Source organism: Oreochromis niloticus, linkage group LG12 (assembly GCF_001858045.2).
Source record: "Oreochromis niloticus isolate F11D_XX linkage group LG12, O_niloticus_UMD_NMBU, whole genome shotgun sequence".
NCBI lineage: Eukaryota > Metazoa > Chordata > Actinopteri > Cichliformes > Cichlidae > Oreochromis > Oreochromis niloticus.
Window position 1 is genome coordinate 19564207 of NC_031977.2, and position 16831 is coordinate 19581037.

Here is a 16831-nt window from a genome sequence, read left to right on the forward strand (position 1 = left end):
GGCTTTTTTACTTCCCTGCTGCTGTGTCAAAATATTGGTATTGTAGTTTGTGATTTATGGGTACTATTAAAGTGCAATCAATTAAAATAGCTCATTTCAAGAGGCTGTAACACTTGAAACCCCTTTTTCTTTCTGTATTTGACTCCAGGCCCCTGTGACTCTGAATGCAGTGAGAATGGCTGTTGGGGTCCTGGACCCCACCACTGCATTAACTGCCTTCATTACTTCCTCAAGTTCAAGAACAACACCAGGTCAGACTGCGTTAGATTGTCAGAAGTTATATTGCTCCTTGATTGTATACATCTACTCAAAATCAAACCTTCAAAATCGAACTGTATCACTCTTTGTTTTACGCCACCTGACTTTCTGTTAGAAAACTTTTACATGGTGTGCTTTAGCCTTGTGTAGCACTGGCTCATCACAGCAAGAAGGTCTTGGGTCCAGAATGGTGAATTTCTGTGTTGAGTCTGCGTGCTCTCCCCCTGCACATGTAGGTTTTCTCTGGGTACTCCAGCTTTCTCACACAGTGCAAACACATGCATCACGTGGCATTTCTAAATTAGCTGAGGTGTCAATCTGGGTGTAAATGGTTGTCTGTCTGCGTTAGGACAGTAGAGTCCTTGCAACTTGGAAAAAAATGGATGATTGCACAGTCAGCCTTATTCGACTGCAGTCACTCTCAGACAAATTGGTGAAGGTTTGCAAATACTTCGCTACATGTTGCAGTAAGTTTCCACCGATGAGTGGAACATGGCCACACGTGTCTCTTTGCGCTCATGGATTCAACCCAAGTGGTTGCCATCTAGTTATATTCTGGTTATACATTCTCCTTAAACGTGAAAGAACTGTGGTTCTAGACCGGGAGGAGACAAGAACCCAGCCTCAGTGACGTCACGGGCTGGTATGCTCCTAGTGCCAGACCCAAGCCCAGATAAATGAGAGTATTGAGGGTAGAAGGGCAGCCACCATAAAATCTGTGCTAAATCAGACGTATCGAACTATCCACTGTGGCAACAACCTCACGCTAAATAGGAGAGCAGTGGAAAAGTGCCGTACTGTTGGGTTTTCTTGTTAGATTTTTTTTTTAACAAAGAAGAAGAAAAGATTTCGACACATGATTAAACAAAGGAAAAAAAATCAGACTAAAAAACAAATGATTGAATGATTGTCCTGGCAAATATTTATTCCTTTATGTTCTTCGTTGTAGAATTAGAAGGAGTGAGAACTACTTAGATCAGCTCAAACCCTATGACCCACGATGCCAAAGAAATCTTGTTCAGTGAACTCCAACAGAGCCATTTTTTCTCTCTCCTCTGTTAATTTAAAGGCAACACATGGAAAACCCATGTCTGGCCCAGCAGTTACTTTGTCTTTTGATCGTTATTAGGAGTGAGAGGTCCAATGAGCAGACGGATCAATATTAGCTGAGGGGCTTTCAATCAGATAGTTTTCCAAAGGTAAAGTGAACATTGGTGCATACAAATCCCTCGATCTGTAGATTTAACCAGCCGAAGGCAACATTTCAGTTGTTTACATACCTCAGAGAAACATCTGTTCGCCAGCCCGTTTTGTGTGATTGGGTTTGATCATTAGGAAACCTACAGAAATGTAAGAACTGCATTTATTTTTTTTCATGTGAATCCAGAAAAAGAGTGTTTCTACCTTTTGACAAATAAACCTGAGAGAGAAAAACAAGAACTGAGAACTGGCTACTGAGTTTTTGGAAGCTTTGCACTGCAGCGTGCTTTATATAAGGAGTCTGTTAAATGGTGAGCTTGGAAACTTTGCTGATGGTGGCCTGATTAATTACACCACATCAGTCTGATAAGAGAAACGCTGTCAGTCACGGTGTGTCCTGTTTGTCCCTTCCCCTTCTTAATTGTGTGCATACAAGCCGGTGTGTGAGTGTGTGACTGTAAATTTGTGCATGTGTCTACATTTTGTGCTTGCCCCTGGGATCAAAGTCTGTAGTAATTGCCTTTGTGTCGGCCTGTCTCTGGACTAATAAAAGACAGGCCGATGCAGGTGCATGAGAATGTGCAAGCTTAGGTGCTGCCTTATCATTAGCTCACTTTAGAGGTGTGCTGCCCTTTTCTGCCACCACAGGGAGCAATTGATGAATGAAGATTGGAGGAAGGAGGAGGGGTGGCAGCGGCGTCTAGTCATCAGATAATTACATCCCTACATGTGTGTTTGATGCTCCACATTCACCAAACGATGTGGGCGTCTTTGGGATTTCTTTTTATGTATTTTTGAGTTTGATTTTCAGGCTAAACTATCAGTTTTTAAATAGTAATCTATTACATTTTTAAAAAAGTTTCTTAGATTATGAGAGAACTATCAGTGTTTGTCGAGGGCTAATAATATGCAAATATTTTTAACCATTTATGAAGTATAAACTGAATTTAGATCTGTTAGCTTTGTTGGCATGTACAGGGGGCCAACAGTTTGGTTTTCCAAATTTCTTGCCGAAATTCAGGTTTGGTGCTGGAAACGAAGAACTTCAAAGTTCCCTTCTATTGTCTTCTACATGTTTGATCAGTGGGGAGGAAAAATAAGGTTTGAAGTTTAAAGCTCACAGTAATTGGTGTCCTGGGTTTAGAGGTTACACTACAGTATGTGCTGTCGTTACAAAATATATATTTTTTCCTTTTATATAACCATTTCAGCAAACCAGATATGTATTTAAGTTGGAGGGTAAAAGCATGTCTTGTGTACTTATACATGTGCAATGTGTGTTTTTTGGCAGAAAGTGCGTGTGTGTTTTGTGCTCTTTAGATCTTTGGAGGTCTTTACCTCAGGGCGTGAGCTTCTGGTTAAAATGACGGGGTGCTAAGCAGCTGTGAAGTTATTCAGTAGATGTTGGCCTGTTCGTCGTGTAAAACCTCTACGCACACATTTATTTTTGCATTAGTTCCCAGATATTTTATTTCATTTTAGATCATATTTGCTGCAGAGATTATGTATTTAATTATTTTTTACATTTCGATCCTTGGTTTTGATTTGGTCTTCACTGGTCCGCTACTGAAGAACGCTGCCCTTCAGAGGAAACTACAGCCTCAATGAATCTCTAAGGAAAAATGTGCTATAGGTTTTTTTTTTTTCATGCTTTCGTGACACTTTTTTTTACTCATCATTTTTTTTTAATACCGAGTCTTCCTGTTTTGTATCCAAAGAAGTTTGTTTAAAAAAAAAGCTAAAATGTTTTGAGCTCCACCTGAGTGATAAACTTGCATAAACATGTTTCCGAGTCTAACTGTTCACTTATTTTGCGCAGTGGCGACTAATCAATCTGAATTGCTAGAGTCGCTTTGTATAAGGTTGTAATTTTTATTTTTTTCGTCAACTTTTTTTTTGTTGTCTTTATATTTGTTCTGTCTTCAAAACCTCCAAAATTCCATGTTCCATCTCAAGGAGGTTATCCTAATGCACTAAATGTAAATGCTCTTTTTCTCTCTTCAATGTCTTCCCTTTCCAGGATGTGTGTATCTGAGTGCCCCAGTGGATTTTTCCGTGATGATAGGAAACGTTGCAAGAAGTGCTCCTCCTCTTGTGAGACCTGTGTTGGTAGTCGTAGTGACCAGTGCACCACATGCCGGAGCGGTTTCAACCTCATCGAGGGCTCCCACACGTGCGTCGCCAACTGTCCTGACGGCTTCTACCTCGATAGCGGTAGGTTTCCCCGCAGGTCACACCCGGTCTCTCATGGCTAACCTCTGGGTCTGAAAAGTAAAGCTACTGCAGAAGTGCCATATCCTGCATATTTTTTGATAGCCAATAGGGGGCGACTCCCTAAGTAAAAATTTTCCCGATGGGTTTATGGTCTCAGTCGCTAGTTTTAAGTTTTATTGAAGAAAACACAACGTTTGTTTTGTAAAATAAACATTAGAGTAACATAAATGATAAGCAGGGAATGTGTTACAGTATATTACTGTTTCTCAGTCAGATCTATCCTTCACTCAGTTTCAAAACGTCAGGTTTGTTGAAACCAATTAGTCACATCACAGTGGCTGTGCATTTCTTATTTACAGGCTGTCGCACTGTTTTTTTTGTTTTCTTTTATAAGTTTCTTGGGACTTCAGTTGTGTTTCTGTTGTGCGCCTGTTTTCTTAAAATGCCAAAATCTCACTGTTATTCTCCGTATCCACTGCATGATCATCTGTGCCTGAAGTTCCTTAGATTAAGAGTGTAGAGAAATACACAGCCATTTGTAAATGGTGGAGGAGGTTTCTAAAAACCTCCACCCTTAACTATCACCAGTCTGCTTTCATTCACCACACCAGAATGATGCCATTGTACCCTTGAGGTAATGTCTAGCCACTTGTTTATTGTAATGCACTTGCTGATTCAAGCTGAACTGAAAAGTTTGTGGTAGTGAACCGTTTGGCTACGTCAAATTAAAGTGGAATAAAACATGAAATAAGACAGATCTGCAGAAAGATTATGCTTGGATTGGGTTTAAGATCATTTTTCTTTTCTTTTTTCCCTGTGTTAAATTCTGGCATGTAAAGTATTCAGTAGTGCAGTAGTATTCACAGAAAGTATGTGCTTTACGGGTTCAGAATTTTTGCCAGTGTGGACTTTCTTTTTTTTTTTTTAATAAAAACAAACCAGAAACGAGAGACTGACACTATGTATATATTATAATTATGTCTTTGTATTTGCCAGGATAGTGTGTAAGCCCTGGCAGCTCTGAGAGTCTCTGGCAGCAGATCTGAGATGATCTGATGCAAGTTTAATCATAACATTTTAACAGGCCAAGATGTAGTGGGTACATTTTCCCTTTTGAAATGGCAGCATAGCCGAGTGTTGTTTTGTTTTTTTTTTAAATAAGAAAACTGGAGTTTATTTTCTTTTTAACATTCAGTTGACATGATTTTGTTACTGGATCATGGAAGCAAGGTCTCTGTGCTATTGATGTTAAAATTAGTGCAAATATACTAAATGAAAAAGTGTTTGGCAAGGATTGTACTATTTATTGTGGTTTCACTTAATCTTTTCTAATCATTAATCATTTTGTGAATTGTTTAAAATGCAAAAATATTCAAGAAACCCTGATATAACATGGAGAACGATAGAAATCAGCAGCAGATGGTTTTTATACCCATTTTAAAAACCCTAAAATTTCTAAAGAATTTATTTTGATTGATGAACCAAACTACACTCTAATGTTCACCTACAGCTCTGAGCCAAAATGCCAAAACAACATTTCGTCTTTTCTTGGAAATCAGTCCGTAGCCTGTCCATGTCCTTCCTTCATCCTGTAAGGATTTTTCAGATTCCTAAAAATCCAGCCAGCATTCTTACTTGCAGTCTCCTCATCCTTCCAAGGAATGATAAAACATGTTATTAGCATAACTTTTTGGCAATCACCATTGCTACATAAGAGTCCATGTGCTTTGTGTCAAAGCGTGTCATTGCCTTTAGTCTGCCTTTTGAAATATTCATCTAGATTCCCATCCTCCCTCAACTCTATAATCTTCTTTCAGCCCCACAGAACCTTTCACCCCTCATCTTGCTATCTCGATTTCCTCCTCCTTTTTCCTTTTTTGTCCTTTTTGCCTCATCTTCTCCATATTCTCTTTTTTCCCATAACTTTACTCGCTGGTCTTCCTCACACATTCTACTCCATCTGATACTCTTCATCACTCTTTCTCCTCTATTCCCCTGCTGTTTTTTTTAATGCAACCAGACTTCTGGTTCCTATTATGTGCTGTGTATGACTTGCGCACTGTGTGTCTTCCAGATTCCAACATTTTTAGGCGATGTCAGGAGAACTGTAAGAAGTGTACAGCCTCCAATATCTGCACAGAATGTAAACCTGGGATGAGGTAAGATTGGTGCCACGTTGAGCAATTCCTGACTAGAGTCACTGATAATAGTTTAAGGCATTAATAATTTTCACAAACACCACAGCCTTGAACTTTTTTAGTCATCACGTGAAAGAGGTGCATAAGAAAAGTCAATGTAGTACTGTGCAAAATGTGTTAGTGTTACACCACCCACCATTTCTTTATGTCTTGCTTCACAGGAGTCCGACTGTCTTTTTTCAGTAATAGTTCTCCAGGCTCTCTGAAGGTGTTTCAGTTTTTCTTTGGATAATGGCTGCTTTCTCACTCATTTTCAGTCCAGGCCTTGTACTTGACCATTTTCAGAAGAGTGATTGTTGTTGCTGTTTAAAGCCACTTAACATTGACCTATGAGTCATCCAAGCACAAAAAAGCATCTAACACAAGGGAGAAACCAGTGTTGTCCATGTATAACAGGCAACGTAGGAAAGAACAAATTATAAATTGTATCTTTGGGCACCTTGTTACCAGCAGACTGTCGCAAAGACTCATCATTTGTTCTCATTTCTGTAGTTGAATCTACAAAACATGCCAACATGCCATTATCAAAAAATGATAAGAGTGTGACAGGCGTAAAATAGTCATTTTGCCCTAACCAAATGCTTTTCAAAGAGCTGTTGGCTGATAGCTTAGCATATCTCAGCATGGTGTGCAGTTTCCCCTTAAAAAATTTGAGGAACATGGATAAGGGGGAAAAATGGCTGGCCTAAAAAATGATCTACATCAGATGAACAGGATCTGAAAAATAACGTCCTTAAGAAGAAGACGTGACACAGGACCTCAGAGATGGATCTGACCCTTCAGTTGATCCATCTACTGTTTACTGTAGCCTCATAGGAATTGGTCTGAGTGGAAGGGTGGCTGTCAAAAAGCCATTCTTAAGGAAGGGAAATGGAGAGAAAAGGCTGAGGTATGACATATTACACAAGAACTGGATTGGAAATCAGTGGTTTATGGGGTGATGAATCCAATTAACTTTTTGGTTCAGATTGTTGCCAATATGTGTGGAGGCTGTCTAGAGAGAGACCGTGTCTACAGCTGTCCCTAAAACATGGTGAAATTGCTGCATTTCAGCCAATTTTGCTGGAGATTTTATCAAAACTGATTTAATTTCAAACATAGACTACCATCAGATTTTGACCCACAATGCAATACGAAGTGGAAAGCATCTGATTGGCAGCAAATTTATTTTTCAGCATGACAATGATCCCAAACACACTGCCAGTGCGGTAAAAGGATAGCTGTATAGAGAAAAACACAGTATTGAAACAGTCAAGTGGGATCATCTCAACAGAGAATAGAACAAACGGCAGCCAACATCCAAAGAAGAGCTTCGAATGTCCTTCAAGAAACCTGGAGAACTATTCCTGAAGAATACTTAAACAAATTACAAGAAATCCTGTCTTACATTTTTCTTCGCGGTTGTGTTTTGGCTGTAAGATGTTGGGCAGTAGGAGAGTGATGTGATGTTTTGTGACAATCTCAGACAATCAGATGTGAAGATCTACTTCTTTTAGAAAATGGTCAGCTGCATGACGGTCAGAAAGTAAACAGGACTCAACTTCAAGTGCTTTTAAATTATCATCTGACTAACCGGGTTTTAATGCAACAGGAAAAGATTGGTCTGAAAGCCTCCAAATTTTGCCCCTCATTGCAAACAGTTGTATTTTTTCACCATCGTTGAGTCTGTTTATGAAACATTCACATTTAAATGTGGTCAGAAAACCGTACGAACTAGCTGGTCTCAAACACACTGCTCAGTTAAAGCTTTTTCACCCGTTCTTACACTCTTGCTCAGTGATGCTTCAACAGGAACAGCCACTAAACTGCTGTGATTATTGGACAACTCGCTTTACCTCCTGAACCACAAGTGGGTCGTGGTTCATTATACACGGACTGCTTCCACAATATGGATCATTTGAAGGGCTCTGTGCTTTGATAAGCCTTGAACATTAAATTTGACGTAGATTTTCCCCCCAAATATCACTGTTGTGGTTCCAGGATAAAAACCTTTTGTGTTCAGTGACTGTAATGCTGCAGAAGTGCTTCCATTTTATTCCAGAACACTGTATACTTTGTGGTTTGTACAGTGAACTGGTGAAACGAGGGTTTCCCAACTGTTTTCCACTTGGGATCCATATTGAGTAAACTGATATTTATCCAGTGGGGTCAGTGGCTTATTAAAGCCCACAAATGCTTGTGTAATGTGGAGACCCAAAGGAAGAGGATCTGTTTTGCGTTGTAATCCTTACTTTGAAAAGGCTATGATCTGAACCGTTTAGCCAGCCACTGAGACATGGTTCAGTTCATCTTTTGGCCACTTCCACAGCAGCCTCTTCAAAATGACCCAGCTGCATTTGACCTGACTGAGGATAGTTTCTAAAGTGCTGGAATTCCAGCTAGGTCAGGAAAGAAACACTTGTGAAGTGTTTAAACATATTGTGGTCTTGAACCCAACTTTTAAGTGTATAGTGTTGCCAGAGGTGGAGGTGGGGAGGGACATTTGTAGGCCATAATTTCCTCTGAACGCCTCAGAGACCACAGTAACACACGCACACGTGCGCGCAGACACACACAGTCTCCTCTCTTCCACTTAGTTCACCATTAATGCTCAGTTAGGAGTCGGAGAGGAAGAGGGGACCAGACGAAATTGTTTCTGGGAAACCTAAGCTAACGCGGACCAGCTGTTTTTCAGCTTAGCAAAGCTCACCAACCTGTCCTCACTGTGACTCCACAGAGCCGACTTTGTAACCTTCAAACCTGCTACATAACTGACCTCCTTGCCTCCATGTGCCATCTCTAAAATCAATGCAAAAATCAGAAGCATCTGTTTTCAAAGAGATTTGTTCTGGTGTATTCTAGCAGGTTGTTTTGATGCACACTGCATCCACACAAAGGAAAACATGAGGTTTTTTTTAATGTCCAATGATTTTACTGTTTACTTTCTGCATCTTTCTGGTTTTGCTTTAAAGTTACGAGTGCCTTGTTTCTTTTCACTTTCCAGCCTTCAGGCAAACAAGTGTCAGATGACCTGTGACCCCGGGACTTATTACAACGGCCACAGAAGGACTTGCGAACCATGTCATCGGGCCTGTGCCACCTGCGCAGGTAGGAAGCAATACTTGCAGGATTACATTTGTCATGTGCAGTAAACCTGTGTGTTTTGAAGACACGAGCGACATTTTCTGTTCGTCAGTGTAACGCTCAAAAATGCGTTTGTGTCTTGCAGGCACAGGAGTAGAGGCGTGCACAAAGTGTGCGGACGGCTACTTACTTGAGGATTGGCGGTGTGTTTTAACATGCAGTGCTACCTACTACCTGTCAGAGCAGACCTCAGACAACGGGCAGGTGCAGAGGTCCTGTAAGAAGTGAGTCAGCACACCTGCCAACACCTCTACGCCACGGTGAAAAGGGGTGGTGTGGGGGTGGGGGAGGACTTTCCAGTCTGTAGAGATAAACAAGGAAGTTTCCTTTGCTAGTGCAAATTTCCAACTTAAGCCTAACTTTAGCCTCCGCTGTTATTTTCTTATTTCTCTCCCTGCTCTGTGCATTTCTGGTGTCCGAGATTGAAGGTTGAAAATGATTTGGGCACTGACATCTGGTGAAATCAAAACTCAGTTGCATTACACCCGTATTTAAAAATTCAAACGGGGGTAATTCAGCAAAATTGCAATCAGTCACTGACGACAGTAAAGATAAATGAGAACAGAAAGCCTGCAATGAAGGACTTTCCAGTAAACCGCAGTCACAGAGCCAGTCAGCGCTGACATTTGGTGCCGTCATTGTTTTGTTGTCTTTAAGCTGTTTGAGCTTTTCCCACAGACGGCTCTATTGAGTCACCCTTCGCTAATGTTAACCTGAATGAGGACGGAAAGAACACATAAACATAATCATATCCCCGTGATTGACAATGGTTTGATGACTAGTTTGCTAGTTGAAACTCATCCACAGCGTCAGACATCTTGTCTGTTTCTCTTATGGTCTTACCTCCCTGCTATGTTCCTTCCCCGTCTTGAATTATTTATTGCCCACTTGACCCTTTTACCGTAGTGGATTCCTTCATGCTCAGCTTCAGATTTGTCTCAGAAAGTGATGTTTTCACACTAGCGGGATGATAAATGCCATAACTGTGTCTAACACTTGCTCCTAAAGGATTGCTTCAGGTATCTTCTCGTCCAGATTTTCTGTGTTCAGAAATTTGGCACATTTGCAGAAACTGAATAGGCCAATAATATTACATTATTAAATAAGAGACTTTACATAAATTACAGCTTTTTCTCATCTCCATCTCTTTGTAAATGTCTAATACTGCAGTATAATATATACGTCAGGGTTGTTTACTGCTATTAATATAGTTATACCGTAATAGTTCAGGAGTTTGTAGACTGACAAAGTTGAAATGTGAGCTCTAACAGGTATCATTTGTCATCGCCTTTATAGTGATCGGTTTACTTCAGATTCTGGCGTGCAAGAATAAAGTTTGTGCTGCCTTGACTAGCATCTAATTCCTCACGCACCCTTCGGCAGGTGTGACAGTAGCTGCTATGAGTGCTTGGGGCCCGGGGAACGAAACTGCAGCAGCTGCAACAGTGGTTACAATCTGGAGGCAGGAGCCTGCGTGGTGAGCACCATCTGCAAAGATGGTGAGTTGTCAGCTTTCTTATCAATACCATGATCTGGATAGTTGTTTATTATTTGGAATGGTTTTTATTTGGAACACAGGCGAAGTAGTAGTCAAAGAAAATGATTCACTTGCGAACATTTTTACGAAATTTGAGCTCTGAACTAACACGTTAAATGAAACTGCTCACTGTTGTAGCTCCTAACCAACTAAGCTTTTGGCTTCTGTGCTCTACGTCCATGTCCTGCATGTCACTAATATAAAACCTGTCTGGGACTACGTGCTCACACATTTCTATCATATGACATTAACACAGTGCTTTCCTGGTTTGCTTAACTTTGTTACACCGCATGGGCAGAAAAGATTGTTGAGTATCTACTTATGCGCTACCTCTTTTATGTTTTTCTTTGTATTTCTTGTGCTCCATGTCAGGGTCATTCATTCTCAGCAACACGCAATCCTGTTTGAGGGATTTCCTGAGATTTGGCACAAATGTTCACTTTGACCTCCAATATTTAAATCTTCTAAGTCTTGCACTAGTTTACTGTGACCTCACAAATACTTTTTGGTAATAACTCGAGAAATCACGTGTTTATTATGGCGTAAGTTTAGAAAACTGTCCAAGATAAAATGCTGAAGTGGAAATATTTTTCTTAAAGGTCCAGATGAAAAATATGGGCCCGTGCGATCAGTGTTTAATGCCATAACTCAAAGGGGTGGATTGTAATTGTTCAGTTACTAAACTTTATTAAATCCTTTCCAAGTCTTCATTTATATTTCTTGATATTTATTTTCTGCTCGATCTTCTCCTGCCTTGCGTCGTGTTCTCCATTTTCTGTCATCCACGCCTTCTGGCTTCTCCTCCCCAAATTGAGCATGCTCTGCTGATGGCTTTTCTAAATGCAAACATTCCCTTTCTTTTGTTTTGATTTTTTCTTTCCCCCCACTAACCCCTCTGATGTGATGGTCTGATTATGAGGCTTTGAATAAATCCTGTGATTTTCTGCTCTAGCCGTGACCTTCTATTTAAAATGAACCCTTGGCCACGAAGTCTCGGCTTGTGATGAGATAAAGCTCCGAGGATAAAATATCTTTACTGCGTGACCTTTCTGTTAATGATGAGGACTTTAAGTGCACACTCAGTCTGTTTCCTGTCTTCCTAAACCCCCCACCCTCCGCTCCAGCTTCATACTGGTGACGTTTTGATTTGCAGCTCAGACGTGAACTGCTGTTGATAAGTGAAAGAATTGGCGCACAGGATTTACAGACTGGCGGTCCACTTTTTGTCCCCTTTTTTTTGTTATGCAAAATGAAACCAAGTTGTGAATTTCAAAAATCTTCAATTTTCTAATTGTGTGACGTTTGTTTTGTTTTCTCTCTCTCTGTCTCTCTTTTCTCTCTTTTTTCCCCCCTTCATGAATCTGATTCCCCTCTCTCCTGACATGGATTGAAATCACTCCACTGGACTGCAATAATTTTCCTCCTTGATGAACATCACCTGTGATTGGATAAAAAACCAACCAACCAAACAAACAAAAACCTCTTCCTGTCTCCTGACCAATCACACGGCTCTCAACCATCACAAATGGTTCTGCCCTTCTTGTGTGTCTGTGTGTGTGCGCGCGCGTGTGTCTCTTTTCTCCCCTCTCCATCCCCCCACCCCCCCCACACTCCTTTATCTCCTCTTCCTGCTCTGTGGAAAGCAAATGAAGAATCTTGGGCGGAAGGCAGCTTCTGCGTGCTCGTTAAAAAGAACAATCTCTGCCAGAGGAAAGTGCTGCAACAACTGTGCTGCAGAACATGCTCACAAAAGGGGTGATGGGACGTAGTCGCTGGGTGTTAAAGGGAGTGCAGGGGGGGATGCGGGGGGGGCACAGGGGGCACCCCACTCCTCTTCAGACCCCCTGCCCACTCATTCACAGTCACATAATTTATAAGAGAATCTGTGCCTCTTTTAAAGGGACTGCATCGGAGGTGCGATGACAGGACTACAACAAACCTACCTTTTTTTCTGTACTGGGACACACACGAGGTCAGGGCGTAATACGACTGGGACTTACTTCAAGAACAAATGAGCAAATGAAAACATAAGCGAAAACAAACAAAAGAATAAGTGTCGGTATTTTGTGACCAAAGCATTGATGCCAAAATAATTGAACCTCCTTTTTTTTTTTTCTTCCTTCTTTTTTTTTTTGTTTTTTTGTTTTTGTTGCCAGTATAGGAATTATAGCTAAAATGCAGGAGCCGCTCAGCCTGTGAATCTTCAAATACGTCTGTATGCATTTTTATTCTGGCTCCTCTTCCTCCTCTCTTTCCAGTGTTAATGATAAACAGATGGAAAGCGAACATACAGTAGGAAAAGCCGTGGTTTTATGCCTGTAAATATATGTCAAAGAGGGGGGACGACAAAAAGAAAAAACCAAGCTCACGCAGTAATGTGAAAATAATGTGTGTCTGGGCTGACTTTGGCTGTGTGAGAAGACAAATTTACACACATTTTAATATACACACACACACGGCACACAAATGCGTCCATACCCCCTCACACACACACGCACACACACACTATGCAGACACTTAAATCTGTGCACCACTTGAATTCACTGTATACAAGGCGGATGCATGTCGCTGACCAGAATCACCTCATTTCATTTACTTAAAACCTAAAGTTACCTTCTGAAGAGCATGTGCGTTTGTCTTTACTGGTGGGTCTCGGAGAATGCCATTAATTCTTGATGTAAGCCCAGACAGCATTGATCCATCAAGAGGTACTACAGGACGAGTCAATAGTCATTCCTTCCAGAGCTTCTGCAGTGAGTTATAGTAATTTTATGGTACTAGGGATGTACCGATGCAAATTTTTCACACAAAATGATGATTATAGATACTAAACTTTTTTGTTTCCCCCCAAACCGAGTATCGATTCCATCCGTCTCTGTGATTAAACGATTTAAGCCTCCTCCGTCATTTTTGTTGTCACTGGATTAAAGTAATTGAAGTTTATTCATTAAAGGGAAGTGAAATTCTACTACATGTTGGTTATATTTTCCACACAAACAAAAGGGAGTATGTGTATCGGTGCATCCCCTACATGTTACTGTTATCAAATAAAATAGAGTTTTAGAAGTCCGAACTTTTCGTCATTCCATTATTATGGCAAAGCATATCAAGCTGAAATACTGCTCTAAACACTGAGCACGGTGGAGTCAGCGATTGAAGCAGAAAAATGTTGTTTTCACGTTTCATCGGCAGGTAAAGGTCTGCGACAGCTGAGGGAAACGGCGGGGTGCTGGGATGGGTTTTACTCTGAAAAATTCATGTTGAAAATCTTTCTTATTTTAGTTTTTGGCAGAAGAACTTTTGGCCAGTTAATCCAAGGGGGGGAAGCCTAAAACAAACATAATGCAGTCAAATAATTATTATTACTTTCTGTTTAGACAGAATCCGTCATGTTAGAAATTCAAATCGTATCGCGTGTGCGACGAGGCCGACAGACGTCAGGTCCCCGGTTTCTCCTCCTGTCTCTGAACTTTACCTGATCGAACTCAAAGGGTTGTCCTGGAGGTGCTGGCTTCTAATAAAGAACAGCGAAACAATAAAAAAATAAAGTAAAAAATATAAAAAAAAATGTTTAAGATTGTTATTTTGTGTGGGTTCTCGCACCTGCAGCTTGAGCATTTACAGTATTAGATAAATTGTTGTACCGTTATCTGGTTATGGTTCTTGATGATTTGTAATAAAGATTGATGAATCCCCTGTTTTGTTTAACAAAAACTTAATCTTGGTCATTGTTTAAGATGACGTGTGCGTACGTGTGCGTGTTCGTGTGCGCGTGTGTGTGGTAGAAGACGCACACACATACCCACCCCTCATATAAAAGCTGTTTATTGTGTACCTGTGACATATCTGTGACAATGCATTATTAATGTTACTCAAAGTCCTAGTTTTGAAAATCTTTTTTTTTTTTTTTTTACTTAAGTGTTCTTATTAAAATGTTTAATCTGTTCATGTTTTTTTTTTCAGTTCCATTAATTATTTTGACAGTGTATTAATCAGTATTATTTCATTCATTAGCATTTTTGTTTGCTCACTTTCCAAGTCATTAAGTTTCCCTGTTTTCACTCTATTGAGTTATGTTTTACAAATTCATGAAAGGCAAAAACATCATTGAAATTCAGATCCTTGATTTCGTTTTTCAGCACTCAGTCGCATTGATTAAGTGAAAGTTGCACATGCCCCAGGCGCAGCTCTTAAAGGGAGATGTGTGCACTCAATTACAATTAGGTGGAAGCTGAAACTGGTCAACAGTGTGTGTTTTTGGGTGCAAGCTTTATTTAACATCTTTGGATTTAGTCTAAACTTTTACATTTATTAGATTAAATTCATGAATGCAGAATGTTTGTCACAAAGCAGCAAATAATAGCAAAAATATGAAGCTGTATGGGACGATGCAGATGTGTGGTGGTTTGGACTGATACCTCACAGTAAGAGGGTCTGGGGTTTGAATCTACTGGCCGGCTGGATCCTGCAGGCATGTGGGGTTTCTCCATTAGCATGTTAGGTGAGTCTAAATCTAGCAGTACAAATGAATACATGTCCGTCTCTGTGTTAAACCTGTCCAAGGTTTACAACCAAGATAGTCTCCACGTTCTGTCACAACCCCGAAGTGGATAAGTGGTGAAGAAAAAAGTGGTGGTTTGGATGCATGAATAAATGACATTTGTGGGATTGTGATGACCAAAGCAGCTACAGTGTCTCTTTCTAGTAATCGTCACTCAGAGAATAAAGAAATCTACAAACCTTATTTAGCATTGTTCTTACATCGAACAGTTTGAAATGAGGAGTTTTAGAGACTTTAAATGAAACTTAATCACAAAGCAGTAAATGAGTGCCGTTTAGATGCATCTACATCTCCAAAACTGGGCACCTCAATACATTCTAGGGGGATATGTAGCACTACAATAATATTTTCAGGTTAAATGTCCCATTAAATACTAATCACTGTTTAATATCAGCCTTTCAGGAAACATTTCAGTGCCAGGATGCAGTCTTCTGACACTTGTGTGGCTGTTGTATATTCATTATCAAAATTAGGTTTATTTTTAGTTGCACCAAACTGCAACTAGATTTGGTTTTGCTGTGCATAAAATAATTTTTTAACAGGTGTCTGACTGATAGGACAGTTCAGGAAACTCTTTAGTTTCCAGCAATCAAACACTTTTTTCATAATAGTAAAGAAGAGCATCAGCATCCTTTATATAAACTAGCGCACAGCCATGCTGCTGGACTGTTTGGCCTCCTCGTGATGGTTTCCAAACTAAAATATGATATAATCACATTGAGAGAAAAAAAGTAGTGATAGGTCTTGTTTATGTAAATAAATAAGAATTTAGTTTTAAAAAAATACTGTGAAAATGAAATGATAGGATGCTTTTATAAAGGTGTATCTGCATAAATGCTAAAAGGGGTCTTTTTAGCCTGTTAGTAGGTGGATAACTTCATAGTAGCTGATATAGACAAGAGTCTTCAGGAGTCTGCGATATACCCTCAAATTATGTCTTAAGTCATTATTTTATTATGTTATTGTTTTTTTTTTCTGTTTTTTTTGTGAGTGCAGCATCCCAAATGCACCACTTGGGGTATGCGATACTAAGAAGGGTACCTTGTGGTGATAAATACACAATATTAAATAACCACTGTGGCTAATAAACACCTAATGTACTCAATAACCACTTGGGTGGATTGTTAAGAATAAATATATCTTGAAACCTTCTTAGAGTGAGTGGGCGCAGGGACCAGCAGGTGAAAGAGGGGAAAGGAATCGGGATTCACGATCAGGTGTGTTAGACGTCAGTGTGACAGCTGCCAACAGAGCGCACGCTCTCCGTCTCTCCTTACAAAGTAGAGTGTCACTGTCCTCACAAGGTCAGCCGAGTCCATAACAGAGGAAAAGTTTTACTCCCCTGAGTGACAGGCTCCCTTTCTTCTCCGCTCCATTTTTCTCCTGTCTGGCGGTGGGAGTCCAAAGTGTCTGCTTTTGCTGAGTGGAGTTGTGCAGCTTTCTGTCCCTTGAGAACTTGGCTCTGTTTGTTTGTGAGCGAGGGGGAGACAAACATAAAGACAGGGAGACAATTTGTGTGTGTGAGTAAGAGTGACGGCGTGTATTCGGGGGCTGCTTGAATCGTTTCAGCAGAGCTCTACTGAATGGGAAGCCACCGCCTGTTGTGTTTGTACACAAAGAGGCTCTTTTGTTTTGAAAGGAACAATTGAGCTTTTCACAGAAAGCCAGAGAGCACAGACAAACCCCACCGATGCCTTGAAGGCTGCTCACACACAAACGCACACAGCATCCATCTTTACG

General features: G+C 40.4%; 1 protein-coding gene across 6 annotated transcripts in view; it reads left to right on the forward strand.

The window, feature by feature from the left end:
- pcsk5b (proprotein convertase subtilisin/kexin type 5b) overlaps window positions 1-16831 on the forward strand; it is a 79154-nt gene that overhangs the window by 46878 nt on the left and 15445 nt on the right. For 3 of the 6 annotated variants that reach the window (XM_005473423.4, XM_019365295.1, XM_019365293.2), the window contains 6 exons: window positions 149-251; window positions 3479-3672; window positions 5747-5831; window positions 8854-8957; window positions 9079-9217; window positions 10377-10492. In XM_005473423.4, coding sequence (XP_005473480.2) covers window positions 149-251; window positions 3479-3672; window positions 5747-5831; window positions 8854-8957; window positions 9079-9217; window positions 10377-10492 — 741 coding nt within the window. Of the gene's footprint in view, window positions 1-148; window positions 252-3478; window positions 3673-5746; window positions 5832-8853; window positions 8958-9078; window positions 9218-10376; window positions 10493-11129; window positions 12035-12173; window positions 14000-16831 lie in introns of those variants that run through there. The other 3 variants (XM_025911996.1, XM_005473424.4, XM_005473422.4) reach the window with 3 other exon arrangements.